This window comes from Nicotiana tomentosiformis, chromosome 11, assembly GCF_000390325.3.
Source record: "Nicotiana tomentosiformis chromosome 11, ASM39032v3, whole genome shotgun sequence".
Taxonomy (NCBI): domain Eukaryota; kingdom Viridiplantae; phylum Streptophyta; class Magnoliopsida; order Solanales; family Solanaceae; genus Nicotiana; species Nicotiana tomentosiformis.
Genome location: NC_090822.1, coordinates 98,269,308 through 98,291,423, shown reverse-complemented (window position 1 = coordinate 98,291,423; position 22,116 = coordinate 98,269,308). Strand labels below are relative to the sequence as shown.

The window sequence follows — 22,116 nt, the reverse complement described above, 5'->3', positions numbered from 1 at the left end:
ATACAACTCATATTCCGAGTAGAAGTACTCTTCGCCTAGGTTTGCTTTTCGTAGTTTAACCCATGTAGACCCTTTTCGCCCCGGGGATTCAGTATTTTTTCAGTAATACAGGGCGCCAACCCCTGGTTATATTTCCTTTTCCAGTAATACAGGGTGCCAACCTCTGGTTACATTTCCTTTTCAGTAATACAGGGCGCTAACCCCTGGTTACATTTCCTTTTCAGTAGTACAGGGCGCCAACCCCCTGGTTATATTTTTTTTTATATAGTAATACAGGGTGCCAACCCCAGGTTAAATTTTCTTTTGAGTAATACATGGCGCCAACCCCTGGTTACATTTCCTTTTCAGTAACACAGGGCGCAAATCCCTGGTTACGTTTCCTTTTCAGTAATACAGGGCGCCAACCTCTGGTTACATTTTCCTTTTCAGTAATATAGGGCGCCAGCCTCTGATTGCATTTCTTTTCCAGTAATACAGGGCACCAACCCCTGGTTACATTTCTTTCTCAGTAATACAGGGCGTCAACCCCTGGTTACATTTCCTTTTTAGTAACACAGGGCGCAAACCCCTGGTTACGTTTCCTTTTCAGTAATACAGGGCGCCAACCTCTGGTTACATTTTCCTTTTCAGTAATATAGGGCGCCAGCCCCTGGTTACATTTCTTTTCTAGTAATACAGGGCACCAACCCCTGGTTACATTTCTTTCTTAGTAATACAGGGTGCCAACCCCTGGTTACATTTCTTTTTCAGTAATATAGGGCACCAACCTCTGGTTACATTTTCTTTTCAGTAATACAGGGCGCCAACCTCTAGTTACATTTTCCTTTTCAGCAATACAGGGTGCCAACCCCTAGTTACATTTCTTTTTTCAGTAATACAAGGCACCAACCCCTGGTTACATTTCCTTTTCAGCAATACAGGGCGCCAACCCCTGGTTACATTTTCTTTTCAGTAATACAGGGCGCCAACCCCTGGTTACATTTCCTTTTCAGTAATACAGGGCACCAACCCCTGGTTACATTTTCTTTTCAGTAATACAGGGTGCCAACCTCTGTTTATATTTTCTTCTCAGTGATACAGGGTACACCAATCCCCTGATTATATTTCCTTACCACACCACTCCCTAGTTAATTTGATTTTAAATGCAGGATACACCACTCCATGGTATCATTGCCAATATAGGGTATCCCATTCTCTGACCACATTTTCCCAACATAAGGTACACAAATCCTTAGTTGAGACATTCTTTTGGGACAATACAAAAAAAATAAAAAAATTATCATGACCTTTTCAGGGTATACCATTATTTTTATTTTTATTTTGCTTTCAATAAAGAAGTAGTTTAGAATTTTGTTACAATAGCTCACGAAATTTTCCTAATAAAAACTGGGGTAGAAAAATTTCGTTTATTTTTTTGTTGTGATGTCTGAGCAGGTTTTACCTTGAGGCACAAGGTTCGAGATGAACAAAAGAAGAAGTCTGAATCCAAAATAAAGAAAAAAAAAGTGAATCCAAATGCAAAAGCAGATGGAAATGATATGGACTGCTCAAAACATGACTGAAGTTACGAGCTTCACATTTTCCTTTTTGTTCAGAAGAAGCCGTAGAAGAATGAACTAGCACCTACAACTAGCAAGCATCAAGGTTCAGATCAGAGTCTGCATGAACAACCAGTCAAGACTCAAGATCAAGGTTCAGAAGACTTATAAATAGGAATCTTGTAACTTATAGCTGATAGGCTTGTTTAGTTCTTTTAGATTTTGATGTAATAACAGGGCCACGGACCGGAGCCTCGACGGAATCTAGCTCGACTTTCGAACTCATCACTCCATCATTCTTCTTGAACTACACGCGACCTGATTCCCTTATAACCCGGTATATGTAGGCTGTCCAAAATCAGGACTCGATTGCACCTTTTTCTTTTATTTTTCTTCCTCTTTTGAATAACGATGTGGTCAAAACTTAGTCACACGACTCACTTTATCTTTGCCTGAAAACTTTTAATATTTTCAAGCAAAGAGGGGCATGCTGTGAGCACTTAATTTTTTACCGTGCTTGAATATTTTCCGCTCCTATCTTCCCACGCGTGTCCCCACTCTTTGTCTCCCACACTTTGTCCCCACTCCACTTTCTCTTGTCCCCCATGCTTGCCCCCCATGTTTGTCCCCCATACTTTGTCCCCCACTCACAAACCCCATACCCTATTTTCAGCCATTAAAACACACAACTCACACCCACCCGTCGGGCTTGGAACTCAATTTTCTCTCCCTCATCTCTCTTATAAAATAGAACACACAAAAGAAAAAGAGAGAGGAATCTGCCAAGAAACCCCATTGAAACCAGCTGAAAAGATATCCTTAAAACAGTCTGAAAACTATCTAAAACGCAGCTTTAAGAACCCCCAGAGAAGCTGCCGAACAGTAAAAAAAAAATGCAGTAAAACAACACCTCACAAACAGTTGCGAAAAGCCATAGAAACAGTCCCCAAACACCAAAAATGTAGTGAAATAATACCGCAAAGACAACCACAAAGCCGTTCAAGTACGCACAGCAGTTTGGTCTTCTTCACTGTCGAGATTCAAGTTTTTTTTTCGACAGGTTCAAAGTCGTTCGAGGTTCTCGCCCACAGCTCTGGTTCGTCGGTCTTCTTTTGTTTTGATCCGATTTTTTTCTCAGTAATTAAGGTTTGGTTTTTCCACTGTATTCTCAAATCGATTCTTAAGTATATGAATAAATAACTTTGATTTGGGTAATATGAGAAAAGTGGATTGAATTTCTTTTATTACGTTATATGAGTTTGATTATTTAGTTCATTTTATGATTAACTTTTTGGAAGCGTTTAAGTTTGTTAAAATTGAAGTCGTGGTTTTCTTTTGCTGGAAGGATATGAGCGAAACTTTCCCTGTGAATGTGTACTGAATGTTTGAGCTTTCCTTTATTTATTAATTTTTCGTTCTTCTTTCTTTTTCTGTTTGGAATTTGCACAAATTGATGTAAGTCATTTTCTGTTTGCTAGCATAAAGGGAATTATGATGAATCTGCTATGCACAATCTGGACTTTAAGCCAAAGATTTGGGGTTTGGTCTTATAAAAAGTAATTAGATCATTCGATCAATTGGTTTTAGAGTAGAGCATTGAACTAGTTTCTTTTAGCCGATTTTTGGCCAAAAGATTTAGTCAAGCTAGGCCCAAACTCATAAATGACATAGCTGGCATACCTTTTCATAAATAATTTACTACATTCCCTCCACCACAATTTCATAATTCTCATGCCTTACAATAACCTCAAATCTAATAGGAATACTGAACACCGATAAAGTGCTTTAGGCGTGCTTTAATTTAATTTATCACGATTATGTACACGTTCGCGTGACATAATTATGATTCCCAAAAATAAATCAGGGTATGCGTTCGCGCGACTTTGGCTAAAAATAATCTTCTTAATATAATAAAAATGCTATTAATTGTGTACATGTATGCGTGGCATGATTTTGGCACAATAAATAAAACGAATTCACACACGTGATTCATTTCAAAGAAAATTTCATATTTTAAAAGCGGATAGATAAAACATGGAAACCAATAAATCACATTTTATCCAAATTTAATCAAAGTCAAGTTGTAGTCAATAAAGCGACCGTGCTAGAACCACGTGACTCGGGGAATGCCTTACACCTTCTCCCCGGTCAATAAAATTTCTTATCCGAATTTTATTTTTGCAGACCAATAATAATAGAGTCAAACCTTCATTTGACTAGGGATTCAAATAAAAGGTGACTTGGAACACCCAAAAATCAATTCCAAGTGGCGACTCTAAACAATAAGATAATCCCTATTTCAAATTGTCACTTTAATTGGAAAAACTCTTTAACCCACAACAATCCAATAACACATATATCTTTGCGGGGGGTAAAAAGGAGGTGTGACAGCCACTTGTCTTAATATAGTACTTTTGCTTCTCTTATTTTACATACATACATATATATATATATATATATATATATATATATATATATATATATATATATATATATTTTTTTTCCTTGGTTATCTAATTGTATTATTCATTACTTAGTATTATTAAATTGACATATAAATTTTTAATAAATTACCAATTTAGTATAATAACTACTCCCAAATTTGAATTGAAAGTTTTTTATTTATTTACTTTCGTTTTTTTAAAAATAATTTCAAAACTCCAACTTAAAACTATTCCCCAATTTGAATTGGCAAGTTTTTTTTTTTTTTAAAATTCATATTTTATTTTAAAATAATTTTAAAACTCCAACTTTGTTGAAACTTTATTCTATAAATCTACACTTGTTGTCTTATGGTTATGCCACTTGGCATCGTAGGGTTATTTACTTCTCTTTATATATATATATATATATATATATATATATATATATATATATATATATATATATATATATATATATATATATATGAATTAGTAGTTTTATTTTATATTTTTTTTTATAGATAATTATAAGATATCTATATTTATTAATTCAAATAGTGTAATCAATTAATTCAAAATTTAAAATTCAAAAAATAAATTAGTTAGAAGGTAATTTATTTTGTCTTAACATTGTTATTTAGCCTTTTGTGATTATAACACTTATCTTAATATAGTGCTTTTGTTTCTCTTATTCTATATAGATAGATTTGGTTTTTTGTGGTTACGTCACTTGTATAAATGTAGTGCTTTTGCTAAAAGATATAGGGTGTCGAAGCTTCAAATTGAAAGGCCGAACTGCAGACCACGTGCAGAGAGGGAAGGGCAGGCATAGTGGCGTAAGCCAATCCAGAAAGCAAGAGATAACTTGACAGCTCCCCGATTCCCATTTCCCATTTTCCCTCTTCTTCTCTTTTCTTTATATTCCTTTATATTTTATATTACAAAGAAACTGAACACAAAAAACATAGAGCCACTCAATACAACAAGACTTATTTAGTACTCACAAGTTTCAATCAATTCTTGAATGGTGGGAAACTCAACTCACTAATGGACTAATGGGTGCTCAGAAAAGCATTCATGCTGGAAAAGGTAGAGTCTTTTTCTCTCCCATTTCTCTAATAAAACCCATGTTTATTAACTCTTTGAAATTTTGTGTTGTATGAAGTCTTTTTAATAATGGGTACCTATAGTTTTAGTTTGTGCTTTATGATTGCGAAGATTGATTTGTTTTCCCTTACATTTCTCTTACTAAAGAATGACAATTTTCTCTTGAATTGTGCTACGCAACTGTGTTTTCGGGTGCTGATACTTTTGGTCTGTGCGCTTAAAATTGTGAAGATTGAATTTTTATATACTTTTCTTGAATTTATCTCATAACCTCTGAAATTTTGTGTTTTATGAAGTGTTTTTTGGGTACCTATAGTTTTGGTTTGTGCTTTATGTATTGGAAATAAGCTTTCCCCCCTACATTTCTCAAATAAAACCCAAATTTATTATCTCATAACTCTCTAAACTTTGTATTCTATTAAGTGCTTTTTTTGGGTGCCAATAATGGGTACCTGTAGTTTTTTTTGTGCTTTATGATTGCAAAGGTTGAAACTTACTTTTTTGCATACATTTCTCGCAAAAAAAAAGATTGATTTATTTTGAATTGTGCTATACTGTGTTTTTGGTTGTCCATATTGGGTGCTGATAGTTCTTTTTTGTGCTTTATAATATAAAGATTTGATTTTTGTATATCTTTCTTGAATTAGTTGGTCTTTTCTTGCAGCTAAAATAGATGTCAATGTGGATTTTACACATAAATTATGTGCTGCTTTGATGCTCCAACCTTTCAGGTTGTTACATATTAAAGAACTTCTTCCCAATTGGTTTTGTTTTCATCAGTTCTTCACTCTTTGTTTCTTTCTTAATATTGCTGTTCTATCTCTGTCAAACAGGAATTCCGGCAGCCCCCTTGAATTAGTAATTGGCAGGTAATATTGTTCTGAAACATTAAGCTTCTTTTTGTTTTGGTTATAAATTTTTGGTGGGGTTTTCAAGGATGAAGGGTTGAGGGTTTTGTGTTTAAGCAGTGTTTTTTTCTGGCTTTGATTGACAATCCTTTTCTTTTTATTCTGCCAGTCTTTGCATAAAACACCCAAATTTATTTGGCAAGAGCGAGAAGCTAGATGTTTTGTGGGATAAAGGACTCTATGATTCCAATATCTTAATAACTTACCGGAAGCCAAGACCAGAATGGCTTCCTCAACAGTCTTTTATCATTCAGGTTTGCTACTCTTTTTTCCGGGCTAGTTATTATCATTTTGCAAATAAATAAATTCTATCTCAAATAGTATTTTATCTTGTTTCATTTATTTATTACATACTGTATTATTTTTTGTTTGGAACAGAGGTGCAATTGTAGTTATTGTTGTATTACGTATTATTTTTTTGGTCAAAGAAGAGTAGACTAAATATTTAGAATTTTGAAATAATCTGGTCCTTGAAGGGGCTGTGAAATTCAGTTGATTGGAATTCAAATTAAATACGTGGGCGTAAGTATGTTAAAAATGAGCTATTACCCCTCCCAATGTTCTTAGAATGTAATTACCAATGTTAAAACAGTTACAAAAGAGGACAGTATTGACGTGAAAATAATAACTCTTCTGTGTAACCGATCTGCCTCGGAGGCACGTTTGTTTGAAATTAGAACCAGTTTAACCGATTTTTAGTATCAGCTCGATAGCAGGCTTTAAAACAACTTATTTGTTTTGTATGGAGAATCTGACGCATTTTGGACTTTAATCCGAACTATACTTGTTATCCAGCATTCTGTTTCTCCCGAGATTGGGGTCCATGGCTTACCAGTTGACAACTTCTCTCGCTCTGGAAGTGGTGGAGTTAACTTATGTCGCTTCTCTGCTGGCTTAGATTTGAGCGAGCCTGCAAGTTCCAACTGGAGCAGCAAGACAAGTGTAAAATTTGAGGTAATTGTGACTCGTAGCACTTAATGGAGCTCTATAGACACGTTATTTTATTTCAAGATTAATGCACTAAGCTTTGTGTTGTTTGAGAAACCATAAATGTTATTTCTCATGCAGCATATTCGTCCTGTAAGCGATGAGGGTCGCTCAATTAACAGAGATCTTCATGGGTTTCCGGTGACTTGCAGGTAGCTTAAGCTATTACTGATTCTTAACTTCATTTAATTCAGTTCTGACTCAGCGTATACTGTCAAATGCTTGTTTTTCAGTGGTGGCTATCATGATAGTATGGTAGTAGTTAAACAAGAGTCTCGATATGCAAAAGCAAATGATCATAGTTTTACTCAAGTAAGTCACTTTCTATACAGAAAATGGTGCAAATATTCTCAATTTATATTCGAGTTTGATATTACAGTGCATGCAATGTTCTATATGCTTTCTAAAACATGTGCCCGCTTGTCCAGTTTAGCCTGCAAATAGAACAAGGGATTCCTATTCTTTCCAAGTGGCTGATCTTCAACCGTTTCAAGTTTGCTGCGTCAAGGGGACTAAAGCTTGGGCCAGCTTTTCTCTTGACAAGGTGAGCGACATTTTTATTTAGGACAATTGAAGATTATCAATTTTGCACCAGTTGGTTTCAAAACCAAGGTTAACCAGTACGATATTTATTAGTCGAACAAAGGTATAATAATGAAGTTCCTGATAAAGAGATATACAAATGAAGTAAAGATAAATAAGCATCCAACTGCCACGAGAACGACATAGATAAAATAGGGAAAGTTAGCATTCAGTGTTTTCAAGTGTCTGATGATTTATTGGTAAGTTACTCAGGAATGGACAAATATTAACATGAGAAGCTCAAGAGGAAACATGTAGGAAGGAATGAACTAATGATCAAAGCATCAGGAAAACAGTGTGAGGAACTCAAAGGCGAAAGATGTTTGAAATACGACTTGAGCATTGGAGAAATCAAGATCTATGTGTATTAAAGAAACACATAAACACATGGGAACTGGAGTTGGAACTAATAGAAAATATTGAGCTTTTAAATCTACTTTCCTTTTCGAACTTATAAAATATTGAGTTTTAAACTCGACTCTGCCTCTTCAAATTCAATGTAAAGCAGTAGTTTAAGAACTGGGACTTCTGCTTTTACTTATTTGTTTGTTCTTAATAAATATATCTTCATTAGTCAGATTTACAAAATATATCTTTAATTGTTTATTTAGATTTACTAGTTTTAAATTTCAGAGAGAAAAGCTCTCCCTTCTTCCTAGAATTATGGAACTACAGAAACTAAGCAAGACATTGATCCTCCTGCGAACAGCCATCTCCCACAAGTTTGCGTTTCAATGAAGCTGCAAAAATCTATTGACTCAGTAATGGTATATGCCAAAGTAAAAAGTAGAGCAGATTAAACTTTGTTGTCAAATGACTCCAGCCTTGTCTCTATAGAGGAGCGGCTGGCCACTGGTGTCTTTTGACAGCATACGTCACCACAAGCTAGTGGCAATGAAGCCATTTTTTCAGTATCAGGAGTAGAAATTGATTTCTTGAATACATGTTTTGTTGGGCATATGTGCCAGTGAAGTGAAATTGAAACAATTGGGCAATTGGGTTCACATGACTGAAAAGGGACCAAGGTGTATAAGTTACGATTGTAGTCCGATTGCCCACACACTTATGGTCAAATAGTGTATGGGTCTTTTCAACAAGTTGGGAGATTTTCCGGATACATTCATGTTGATATTAGTCTTGCAGAATGTATCTCTAAAAAGTTCTAAGCCTTGCTGTTAAACAATGTCCGTATCCTATGTAGTTTTATTTTCTTGTTTTCCTTTTAGAATGCATCTTTCCATATCCCAAAGTCATACATTTTTCTCTTGACAGCCTCACAGGTGGTTCTATCGTGGGGGATATAGCTCCTTATCAATCTTTTGCAATCGGCGGGCTTGGCAGTGTCCGAGGGTATGGTGAAGGAGCTGTTGGTTGTGCTAGATCTTGTCTGGTTGCTAACAATGAACTGACGTTTCCTTTGGTATGTTTTTATTTGTAAATTACTGAATCTTTGCTCGTAAGGGTCATTTGGCTGCACATTTTGCAAAAAATATGTTCTTTTATCATTCTAGTCTTCTAACTTCCTTAATGATGTAAAAAGATGGAGGAAATCTTGTTAATTGCAAATGACATTCAGAAAAAAAAAGAGTAACTGTGCAGCACAGACTTGACAAATGGATTCGCTTATTTTGGTTTTGTTAAAAATCTATTACACTTAGTATGAAACAGGTGTTAAGGGGAATGCATGTCTTTTTATTGGCAATGATGTCCTGTCTTAATTGAAGAATTTGACATTGAAGGAATGTCCTCTCATTAAGTAAGAAAATTCTATTGTAAGATAAATCATCAAATGACAGCGCTTTAAAGTCAAAAGAACCTTTTTTTCTAATTTGAAGAAAATAATTTTATTAACAAAGATTAGTTGTAAGAATTGACTGTTCAAGAAAAAAGAGGAAAATATTAATTGCAAGAAATGATAGTTTTTGTAACAGTTAAAAGGTTAGCCTTGTCCCACAAATGAAATTTCCTAGCTTAAAGTTACAGTATCAAACTCTTCTACTAAGACTGGGAAAAGTTTTTTCCTTTTTTGAGAATGATAATAAACATAAGTTAAACCAAGACTGAGAAAGGATTGTTTCTAAGCTATTAAGAAATCTGCTTTTTTAACCTTTTCTTGCTATTGTCTCCTCTTATCTGCTCTTGCATTGTCTATGAAATTAGTCTGTACTCGTCTCGTATACTGCCCTCATTAAATCCTCTTTGGACCTATTAAATTTTATATTGTGTGGAGTCTCACACACAGTGCTTTGTATCCAGAACCCGATGCTTGATGGTGCAGTCTTCTTGGATTGTGGATCTGATTTGGGCTCAGGTCGTCATGTGCCTGGTTAGTGACTTAGTAATTCTTATATTATGCAGAAGGTTTGCTTTATGTTACTGACTACTGTTGAAATTTAGAAACATATATATGAGAATTTTAGAAAAATCTTCCTGTTGATTACTCCTTTTGGAAATGTTTGAGAATGTATGTTTGCTTAGTTGTATAGTCTCTCTGTGTTTTCTTATGTTGCTTGGGTTAGGTTCCTTTTTTTTTTGTTTTGGGGGGGGGGTGGTGGCTTATGGAATGGGGGCTGCCAATAAATGTGAAACTCCAAATAATTGGTATGGGAAATTATTATTTATATTGTTTTTCTGTGAAGGGGAGCATTGGAGCAACGGTTAAGTTGTCTCTATGTGACCTATATGTCACTGGTTTGAGTCGTGGAATCAACCACAGATGCTTGCATCAGGATAGACTGCCTACATTACACCATCTTGGGGTAAAGCCCTTCCCTAGACTCTGCGCAAATTATAATTTTCTGTGTCTTTTGCTTTGCTTCTTTTTAACTTGTTTGTCTCATGCTCTTCATCTGCCTTACTTCTATTGGGCCAGTATTGAGTATATTACTTGTTGTAAAGGTTTCAACCTTTTGTTTCCAATAAAGCTGTTAATGGTTTAGTTTATGACATAAGGAATTTAAGCTTAATGATGTTCTGGTTATTGTTAACTACTGCTTTCGAGATCTAAGTCCACACTTTAGGTTTCACTGTGAAAATGTAGATCAACATATACTCTCATAAGATATTTAGGGTAAGTGCATGAAGACAATCCTCATCAACAAGATGATGAGAATATTTGCTGAAAAATGTATTGGAGTAACACTAGTTTGTTTTGCTAAATCATTTCTGAGGGATGTGGAGCTTGTTAATTCAGTTGTTTTTAGCCATAAAAAAATGAGGTTAGAGTCCTTCAGTGTCTCCTAGCAAGATAGTAAAAGCAAATTCTTTCAAAAAGGAGAAGTTCAATAATATAGGATGTGTAATCTTAAAATCCCTGACTGCTCTAGCTATGCTTTATAGGTTAACTAAAAACATGCATATGTTCGGATCTCTCTTAAGTGCTGCAAGTATACAACCTAGTTGTAACTACTTCCTTTACCTCATCAATGTGATAATAAGATTGCTTTGTTGTTTATCATGTTCAAGAACCTCTCAGAAGTTAAGCCAATAGATAAATGTATACATAATGAACATGCTTTCGGCTCACTTTGTCATTCGTCTGTCTCAACATATTTTCTCTAACATTTGAGCATTTCAGGGAATCCCGCTCTTAGGCATGGCAAACCAGGAACTGGAGTTGGGCTTGGATATGGCCTTAGATTCAAGTCTCAGTTGGGACATTTCCAGGTGGACTATGCAGTCAATGCATTTCAACAACGGACTGTGTACTTCGGCTTCAGTAACCTCCCCTCATGAGAGTTCACCACAGCACTTGCAACGGTAGCAAAACTTATGATCAGCGTTTCATCTGTAGAGAAAATTTCTGAGGATATCTCAAAGGGATCGGATTTTGGGCTCTGAGTAGTAGCCTGTCCCTTATTAGAAACAAAGGCTGCTCTCTTGCAGAGACAACAGTGAAGATTTTCCTCATTAAGCAAATTGGTGCAGAGAAGTGGTTCCATTTTCATCCTACCGCTTCAAAGATCAGATAGAAAATTGTAAATTCTATACCGCGACCATCAGGAAGTGAGTATTCTTGTCAAAGTTACTAACCTGCTATAAGACAATGTAGAACGTTCAGTTTCCTTTTTTCTTTTACAAATATAGAATTTGTTAGCTGATTTCATTCTTGAATTGGAATTACATATTATGTGAATGTGATTTACTGGTTTCGCACAGTGTTGAGTCGTTAGTCAAACCTGTTCACAGTTATTGAAAAAAGAGCTAGTTGTCATACAAAGAAAATACAAGTTAATCCCTGTACATATAAAATAGACGTCCGGTCAGTGCATAGAACCTAAACTCAGGAGAAGAAGACTAGCCATAAGGTTGCACATGCGACCAATAATCCAAAGCTTAAATACAATAACAAATATTGTTGTAAGCAAATTTGAAGCTTCATTATTACATCAAATGAAGATAATCAAAATAAAGTACGCCACCTAACCAGAAATTGCTTCTGTCCGTGGTGCAACAAGCGTTACCACTCGTTCAAATCTTGTAGTTTAACTCTACTAAAAAACTAATCCCACTCTTTACTTGTCACTGGAATCTTTAGGTTCAAAGTGGAATTTTTGGTTCAAAATGACTGAGATTAGCAAGGATGAATACAAGAAATAGAAGGTAGTAGTAATATTCCAACTACAAACTATCACAGGTTTAAATCAAGATAAGTAAGACATTGCTACAAGTAGGAGAATGTACCATACATGACGTTGAACGTCTAAAGTAATTCATCCTCAAGTTAAAAAATAGTTAAGTCGAATCCAGGAAAGTACTAGTATTAAGATTGATTAGATGATAGTACTAGTACTTGCAGAAACGTCGATGGACCTATCATCCTCGTCTCGTATAGTAGTAATCATCAGAGCAACTTGGTTTATACTAGGCCTAGCCTGAGGAGAATGGTTCACACATTTTACAGCAACTTGTAACAAATTAACCATCCTCTCTTCACTAGCAACTTCTTGTATCAATGTTCTATCAAACACTTCAACTGTCCATTCTTCTCTTAGTACAGAAACAACCCAACTTGCAAGTTCTAGTCCATTGTTTTGCACTTTCCCTGTTAGCAACTCCAAAAGAATTACCCCAAATGCATAAATGTCTGCTTTAAACAGTGGTTCTGCATTTTCGTCGGTTATAGGGAAGACATTGGAACTGCTTGCAAATTGAGTCTGGTTTTGTATAGTACTAATTTCAGTACTGCTCATAAGACCATATTCACTGATGCGTGGTTCCATGTTCTTGTTCAACAAAATGTTGGATGATTTTAAGTTTCCATGAGGAATTCCGTCATGTTGAAGCTCCTGATGCATGAAAGCTAAAGCATCGGCTACACCTGCAGCTATAGAAAGTCTGCTGCTCCAATCAAATGTTTGGCCTGTCTGGATTCCTGATAAGCAGATTTATACACTATTAAAAATATAACTAAGTAAATAAAAGTCTCTATAACATATTATGTTTTTAGATGAACAACGTCATCACACAATTCAATATGATATTAGAGCAGATTCAGTCTCGACATTGCCCACTATCAAAAGAATTTCCGATCAGGTGACCATATAGTTTACGTGTTTAGATGAGATGGTCCGCACAATTTAATGGTTAATTTCACATTTGATCATTGAACTTTGTCCGCTATAATAGTAAAGTTACAAAACTTTTTTGTCAAATTAAAGTAACTTTATGCACTATAACAGTAAAGCCACCTTGAGGTTTTGTTGTCATACTGGATAAAATAAACTTTACTGATGTAGTGGATAAAGTTTTTAGTTACTTAATGAGATAAAAAATGGTCATGTGATTTACAGTTATAATGGAAAAGTTTCGTAACTTTGTTGTTATAACGGGTAAAGTTAATATTGTGACTTTACTGTTATAATGGAAAAAGTTAAAAAGTTCAGTGACCTAGCGTAAAATTAACTCACACAATTCAATGCACATAAGAATGGAGTGAATTGCATATCTTTACTTGTGAAAAGTAACTGAACGAAACTTACTTTGTAGATGTTGAAGAAGACTACCATTATTTTGATATTCATAGACAAGAAGCTTCTCTTGTCTAGAAGAATAAAAGGCAACAGCAGGCAGAACATTTGGATGCCTGATTTGGTCAAGTTTCTGCATTCTTTTCTTGAACTCACTACCAGATATTGACCAATCCTTTATCCTCTTTACAGCCAAAGTCATCTTTGGATTATCACACATCACTTTATAAACACTACCATGTTTCCCTCTTCCAAGTAACTCAGCTGGAGCCTTAAGCAAATTCTCAAATCTCAATCCATTATTCACTTCTGGACTCGTAAGAACCACGAGAGACTGTGAAACTTCGGTGTTGCTTTCATCAGAAGAAATTGCAGCTGATGAGAAACCTGAATTGCTCGCGCCTTTCTTAGATTGATCCATTGATGTAATAGTAATCATGTCACTATCATGATCAAATGCAGCCACCTTTTTCATCGCCTCGAGACTCAACTCCTTTTTCTTTTGCTTCTGTTTCCTTTTTCTGTAGACGCATAGTAGGATAACAAGAACCAGAGCCAGGCCAATTAGAATATAACCTGAAAACATGAGAATCTCATCTCTTGACAAGCTTCTCTTAGGCTTGTTATCACCTGAGTCTGCCTCTTCGGGCAACGATGAGCATTTTGTTGCCAACGGTGCACCACATAGCAGAGGATTATCAATGTAGCTACTAATGGGGAATTGATCACCCTCAGGCGGAATCAATCCACTGAAATTGTTAAAGGACACATTAAAAGCAACAAAATTAGAGAAATCAAATTCAGGTATTTCCCCAGATAGCTGGTTATTTTGAGCCTCGAATTCCATCAAACCTGATATCCTGGATAAATCAGGCAGAACCCCTGATAATTCATTGTTGGATATATCAAGCTTTTTCAAGTTATTCAATCTTGAAAATGATTGTGAAAGGCTACCCGAGAATCGGTTTCCACCAAGAAAAAGGTGTGTTAGATGTTTGCACTTGTCTATGCTATCCATGTTTTCCCCCTGAAGTAAGTCGTTTTTCAGACTAAGGAAAAAAAGGATGTCCGCAATAGACTCCACGTTACATATTGTGTTGGCATCAAAAGTTCCAGTGAAATTGTAACCATCAAGAATGATTTTTTCAACAGAAACTGTCTTTGAATTACATGTAACACCAAGCCAATTGTCCTCGCAAGGATCAGATGTTGAGTTCCAACCTGAATTAGTTCCAAGAATTAATGTACTATTATTGTTAGAAAGCTCTGCGATAAACTTGAGTAATGCATCTTTAGCCAATGTTTCATCTTCATCACATTTGGTTGTGTCAAGGATAAGAACGAATGAAATGAAGAGCAAAGCAAAAGTGAGATTTTGGTTCATTTGGTTATGCATGCTACTAGCAAAAAGTGGGAAAATAGGGAGATATAATGTAGATTTCACAGTTCAGCAGTGGAAAACAAATTATGATGAGTTATTAAATATGACTGGATATTCCCAATGTTGAAGTAGTCATTAATCGACTAATTGTGGTGCCATTTGGCGGAAAACACAATGAAATTTGTATAAACATTGTGGACTTGGTTATACAAAGTCAAGTACAGTATCAGATTCTCACGTCTCAAAATCTATTAATTAAATTCCAAGTCGGCCGGCTGCAAAATTACTCCTTAACTTTATATTCTACCGTCTTTTTCCGTTGCTTATTTAAAATTCAGAAAATTTTCGAACCATGTTTTTAAACACAGAAAATACTCTTTTTTTTCTTTTTTTTGGCCGTGCCATGAAGTAAATTTGTACATAGTAGTTGGATAGGTTGGATTCTTTTAATTTTTTCTTTTTTCTTGGACCAAACATAATCTATACTATGTTAAAGTGTATGACCATATCGTCTACAAACTTAAACAATTATAAAAAATATATTTTATTTATTTAATTATATCTTCCAAAATGTCGCTAGGACTCGAAGATTCATGAGAAAAATTCTCATGTCAAGATCAAAATTAGAACTGCTTTAGAAATCTACATTTACGTACTAGTTGGCTTGACCCCTTAAAGTTTTTTTCTCACTGCTAAATCTTTCTCCAAAAGAACATTTTTAAATAATCTGTCACTACAACGCAAATGTACATACTTCAAATCTGTCACTACAACGCAAATGTACATACTTCAAATCTGTCACGGCATTGTAGAAGTAATTAATTACAAGTTAATTAAGACAATAGAGCACCTCATAGAAACCTTATTAGGAAGATACAAAAAAGAACAAGTAAAACTTGCTCTAATGTATATCTAATAGGACACAAAGAGATTTCCAATTCTTTTCTAATTGGCGTTTGTCTGAAAATTCAAAAATAGGGTGTTGGGTCCAAATGCACACGCCAGTATACCCGGCTGACAAGTAATAAAGTGATGGAAAAATATCGTCCCACAAGGATTTATGATCAACTATTGTCCAATCTAAACTATTTATAAATTTAAGGCACAAGTGAGTGTGAAGAAATGATTGTGATTTTTATTAACTAAATTACTACTGTGAGCACCTAATTGTTTTTACCATATCCCTGATTTTTTACCACTTTTTGTTATTTAAATAGTTTTTGAGTTTAATCTTGATATTTTAGCTTTTTATTCACCTTTTTATATGTTTTATTTGAGAAAATTAAAAACCAACAAAAAGAGTCACTTTTTTTTAGATATTAGTTGTGTTTCATTTGCAAAAGAAAAGAAAAACTCAAAAAAAATATGTTCTCTTTTAAGAGGTACTTTAGCTAATATTTTATCCTTGTATTTTTCTTTATTTGTCTTAAAAAGAAAAACAAATTAAAAATGAAACAGAAAATAAGAGCCAATTAGAAATGACCAAGCTACAAAGATTCTTTTTTTAATAATAAACTTTACACCTGCTCATGAATGGCTTGCTCACCAATTAATCCCACCATTTTTTATGCCATTCCCGATTACCCACAAAAAAGATTCCCCCACATAAGACCTAGATCTTTAGGTACAAAGAGGGGGGAGAGCACGAGAGAAACGAGAGTACAAAAGTGGGAAGAAAACAGATCTGAAAAAAGAGGACAAAAACGCAGCTCACTCCTCTTCTTCCTGTACGAGCAGGCATGAAAAATTCTAACAATTCAACCACCAAAACGACCTCAAAAACACCTCCAAACCAACTCTGAAAATCAGTCTAAATCCACCAAAAAATAGTCCCAGAACCACCCCAAAACAGCTGTAATTCCACTAGTTCGTCGCTATTGCTTTAGCTATACAACCACCAGCGAAACACCATCCAAAATAATCCTTTTTCTCTGTAAAAACCCACCTGGAAAATGCAGCAAAAACCCCATTAAAACCATCGTAGTTCTTCCTCAAAGCAGCGTGCAATTGGGTTGAGTCGGGTTTGAGTTCACGACGAGGTTTCGTTCGTGGTTCCGACGAGGTCTTCCATCGCGGATCTATCATGTGTTGTAGTAGCTATTATTCCAACTTTTATAAAGGATCTCTATATATTGCAAGTCTGAAATTGCTTCACTCAAGGTCCATTTCTACTTTAGATCTCAATTTCGTGTATGGCTTGATGTTTAATGTTGCTGAGCTTATATTACTGGTGCATTATTTATATGGTTATGTGGTGATTCATTCTTAGTTTGAGAATTGTTGTGACGTTATGCTGATTTTCATTTTCTCTTGTTAGCTTTGCAATTGCAATTTAGTATAACAATTGTGGCTTAGAGTTCATTCGTATGTTTCAAGTGATTTGTTAAATGGATCTGTTGAATAGGATTTTATTAAAATTAGGGAATGAAGATTCAATGTCATATTTATGGGCCAGTATTGAGTCTTACAAAATCGAAGTGGGTCCTGGGCTTTTGAATTTTAAATGGGTATTGAGTTTAGGCTGATTTGAACCAATAAGTGGAACAGGTTGTATTGGGCTTGAATTTGACTCATTAACTAGCTCGCAGTTTGATCCATAGCTGCTGATAACTCCAAAATACCTTTTAGCCCATTAATGACTTGTATTTTAGATAGCTAAGTAATACACATCTTCCACAATAATTTCATAATTCATGACCTCACAATAATCTCAAAATTAGTTTAGAAAAAAATAATTCTTAATAATCGCTAGTATGCTTTAGGCGCGTATTAATAAATAAATTATCGTGATTATGTAAACGTTCGCGTGCCATAGTTATGATTTTAAAAATTAAAATCAAGGTATGCGTTCGCGCAACCTTGGGCGAAACAATCCTAATAATAACAAAGTGTTATTAATTATGTACACAAACGCGTGACATGATTTTTAGCGCACTAAATAAAACAGATTCACACACATGTGGTTCGTTTTAAGATAATTCCATAATGCCATAATCAAGTAATTTAAAAGCGGTGAAAGGTAAAACACACATAGATTCTAAAACATATAATTAAAAATTAAGTCAGGTATGATTAAGAGCGACCGTGCTAAAATTACGGAACTCGGGAGTGCCTCACACCTTCTCCCGGGTTAACAAAATTTCTTAGCCGATCTTCTGTGTTCGTAGACCATAAATAAAAGTGAATTTCCTTGATTTGGGATTTTAAAATAAAACGGTGACTTGGGACACCATAACAAATATTCCAAGTGGCGACTCTATTTAAATAAATAATTCTATTTCGAATAATGTTACTTTAATTGGAAAAACTAGCCTATTCCTCGGAAAAAAAAAGGTGTGACAGCTGTGGCTACTCTGCTGGGGATCGAACCCAGAATCTCTAGTTCAGGGTTCAGAATTCGAGTTTGTAATGTAATCTATACTTGGCTTTCTTGATTGTTGATATTTGGACCTAATGTGCTAATTGTCGCCCATTTACCGCTTTTATATTATTTAAACTATATAAACTGTCTTCTCATGCCTCCCTTCTAAGTCTTCTGAAACTATGGTACACACGTACGTGTGGCCCAATTTTCTGTTAGAGGTCATACCAAATAGAACGAGGCTGGATCGGTAACTAGGCCGGATATACTTTCATGCTCCCGGTACGTTGCCCCCACTTCGGCTCGAGCTGTTCGCTTGGGTAAGCCAGGTCTAAAACACTTCCCCCAGGATTTTAAACTTAGAATAATATAACCTCATGCTAGATCCCTAGTAGGAACGTTTGTTTGCATCACGTGCATTTGACTTTGGGGACTAAACACAAGAGTTGGATCCGTCTAGGACAGGTGTACCCAAAATAAAAGGTCATCCTGATGCATCCTACGTGCTATTTGTGCATTTATTTATTTTAGCTAGCATGTTGATCGACTTCTAGAATAGGGAAATTAAAATCAAGGAAAAACCAAGAGTGAGGTAGGAGAGAGAAATTTACCCAATTCTGAAAAACCCCAGTATTTGGAAAAGTCCCGAAACTCTGCCGAAATTTTGGAAAAAAAAAACAATGAGTCAATATCTTCAAAACGCATGTTTTTATTTTGTGTCAAAACTGACTGAACTACGCGGATCTGATTCTCACCGGATATGAGATACGTAGGACAACCTCATCGGTTCTGGCCCCCAATTTCCAAAAATCTAAAAATATTTTTCTTTAATTCCTTCTTTAGAAGTCTTTCCATAGAAAATCCCAACTAAAAAATTTTAAAACAAAAAATATTTTCTTTCCTTTTAGAATTCTTTCATTCGAAAAAAAAAATCAAATAAAAATCAAAAAATATGTTTTTTCCTTCTTTAGAAGTCTTTCTCCCAAATATTCAAAAAAAAAATAAAAATATACAAAAGGTATTTTCTTTCTCCTTTAAGAAGTCTTCTTTTCAAAATATTCCAAAGAAACAATAATAAAAAAAGGACTAGCTTATGTACTTTATTCCTGAACTACATAATGATCTGATTTATGCGGCGTCATGATAGATAGGCAATCCCCATCTGATTCGATCATAGCCATTAAATATACCGAGTGAAAAAAACAGAGAAGAAAGAAAAAGAAAGAAAGGAGTGACAAAAATAACAAAGAAAAACAAAGAGCAAAAAATAACCAAAAAAAAGAGAGAAAAAAAGAAAGCAAGAGTGAAAAAATCCAAAAAGAGAACTCTTTGTCCATTTTGAAAAAGAAAACCGCGGAAAGTTTCCTTGGGTATGCTGTCAAATGGCGTGAGCAAGCCGCCAGGATAAATTCTCTAATGGACGAAGCAGAAATGGTTAGGGTCTTCCTACAGGCCCGAGAGGCAGACTACTTTCACAACATGATGTCCGCTATGGGTAAACCATTCGTGGAGGCTATCAAAATAGGGGAGATGGTCGAAAATGATTTGAAAACGGGCCGAATCTTGAGTCAATCTGCCTTTAAGACCACATCACAGTCCGTTCCAAATGGTTCGGGGGTTTGTTAAATAGAAACTGGAGAGAAGATGGAGCCATGATGGCTTCGAGCTCGAAGAGGGCCCACAGGGCATTCAACCAATCATATATGCTTTCTAAGGTCCCACAACACTATAACCCCCATTAAGATTCTGCTTATGCCGTGGCACCGCCTCCCTATGTAGTGATGAACGCGCAACCTGACACGCGACCACAAACATTATACACAAAATCGAGCTCCACATCCCAGAAATGCCCGTCCCTACCAAGCTCAATATAATCCCCAACCAAATGTTCCCCAATACAATTCTCGCCTAAGAGAGCCCCTCAAAAGGAATCAGTTAACCCCTATTGGTGAATCATATTCAAGTTTGTTTCAAAAGCTAATCGGGCTAGGTCTGTTGCAGCCAGTGGCCCCAAACCGGCCAAACCCCGAGTCCCCCTCGCACCAAGCTGATGCTAGATGTGAATACCACTCTGGAGCAGTGTGACATGATACGAAAAACCGTTGGGCCCTCAAAAGGGCAGTTGAAGAATTGATGATTCAGCATTGAAAGCCACAATAGCCATTGCCACAACATAAGAGAAACCTAAAAACGGGCGCCAAACCTAAAAGGTTCTATGTCAGATGGGAGTCTTGGTAGCCAGTCCTGCTATCTTTTCTGCGTCCGAATTATTTCAGGGTGTAATCCGGATGTTTTGCTTCACTACTTTGCTTTCTAATGTAAACCCTTCTATCTTAAAACAAAAGTTTCAAGTAAATGAAATTAATATTTCATCGTTAACGAATGTCTCTTTTCTTAATCTTATCACCTTTATTATTCTCTTTTTCAGTTCTATTAATGCAGATTTTAATAACATGACATGCATGCCGACTTCATGCCCAGATCCTAAAATGTTGTAAAACCTCAAAATAATGAATCAAAAAGTAGAATGTGTTGAAGATAAGGTTTGTGAGAAAATAAACAAAGAATTGGAACAGTAGATCTAAGCCAAGTCCGAATGAAATCGGAAGAAGTTGAAATTCTCTCTCTTCGGATCATTGTTAAAGCCGAGATTAAGGATAGAGATTTGGTCAAGAACCGATTGAACAAATGACATTGATTGATGAAAAACGATTGGCCGTAGTTTGCCACGGGTAGTTGTACCAACAAAGAATAGCCCGTGTCTACAACAAGAAAGTGCGGCCCAGGAAATTAGAAATAGGACAACTCATTCTGAGATGTATCCTCCCACGTCATGAAGAAGCTAAAGGAAAATTGGCTCTAAATTAGAAAGGTCCATACATTGTAATGAGAGTACTTCCAAAAAAGAGCATTGTACCTGGGAAGCATCGAAGGAAATGTCATTGGAACAACTATCAACGTAGATACAGTCAAAATGTACTATGCTTGACCCTCTATGTAGTATTAATGTTCTCTGATTGGGATGACAACGACTTTCATTCTCGCTATCCAAGCACTATCAACCATTTGCTAACCTTTTTGAGCCGGTTACCTTTCTTTGATTACCCTCTTTGGAACCAGAAGATGTTATTAAAAAAAACAAGAAATAAAAAAGAGAAGAAATCAAAACAAAGAAGAAGAAAAAAGGAAAAAAAAAAGAAAGAAGAGAAAAACAGAAGAAAAAGAAAAGAAAACAAAAATCAAAATAATTCATGTTAATTGAACTACATTCGGCTTGATTCCGAAAGGATACGTAGGCAGCCTCCCTCTGGGGTTTAGTCACACCAAAACAAAAATCCACATTCCCCCAAAGTTAAAATTGGGGCAAATGTTACAATGGTTCGGTGATGGTTTCGCCTAAAAGGTTTCAAAGTTGTAATTCAATCCAAATTTTTTTTACACAAATCCTTTTCAAGTTATTTCGATCAATCGGTGAGAATGAACAAGAATTGAAGGATACAATTACTTGGATCTGATACAACAAAGTGAGAGAAACCAAAATGAGAGAGTCTTATTGGTAAAAACCCTCATGGGCACTGTAAAGCGATGGTGAGTAAAGACTTAAAATGAGAGAGTCTTGTTAGTAAAAACTCGTAAATAGCACTATAAGGTGATGTTGAGAATAGAATTGAGAGAGGCCAGTTAGTGAAAACCCGCAAAGGGCGCCAATGATCGAAAAGAGGATTCTCACAGCCATTAGCATCGACACAATCTTGGGCAAGTTTTCTCGATTTTGAGGCAAAAGTTGTGATGAATTTTTGAGAGTCGGACGGTTTACACATATCAAGCATCCAGTCCAAAAGGCATATAGTATTCATTGA

The 22,116-nt window shown here is 35.5% G+C and overlaps 2 protein-coding genes across 2 annotated transcripts in view; one reads left to right on the top strand and one right to left on the bottom strand.

Moving 5' to 3' along the window:
* Nucleotides 1–4,758: 4,758 nt before the first annotated feature.
* Nucleotides 4,759–11,702, top strand: LOC104093836 (outer envelope protein 39, chloroplastic). The gene is made up of 11 exons (XM_009599651.4): nt 4,759–5,050; nt 5,733–5,799; nt 5,902–5,937; nt 6,086–6,230; nt 6,772–6,930; nt 7,045–7,115; nt 7,197–7,275; nt 7,392–7,507; nt 8,818–8,965; nt 9,802–9,871; nt 11,123–11,702. The coding sequence occupies exons 1-11, from the start codon at nt 5,017–5,019 to the stop codon at nt 11,278–11,280; spliced, it is 1,083 nt and encodes a 360-aa protein (XP_009597946.1). The 5' UTR covers nt 4,759–5,016; the 3' UTR covers nt 11,281–11,702.
* Nucleotides 11,703–11,788: 86 nt separating this feature from the next.
* Nucleotides 11,789–22,116, bottom strand: part of LOC104089342 (uncharacterized) — an 84,314-nt gene continuing 73,986 nt past the window's right edge. The window contains exons 3-4 of the mRNA XM_070188129.1: nt 13,527–14,090; nt 11,789–12,919 (exon numbers count right to left, since the gene is read on the bottom strand). Of these exons, the coding sequence (XP_070044230.1) occupies nt 12,318–12,919; nt 13,527–14,090 (1,166 nt within the window). The 3' untranslated portion in view covers nt 11,789–12,317. The remainder of the gene's footprint in view (nt 12,920–13,526; nt 14,091–22,116) is intronic.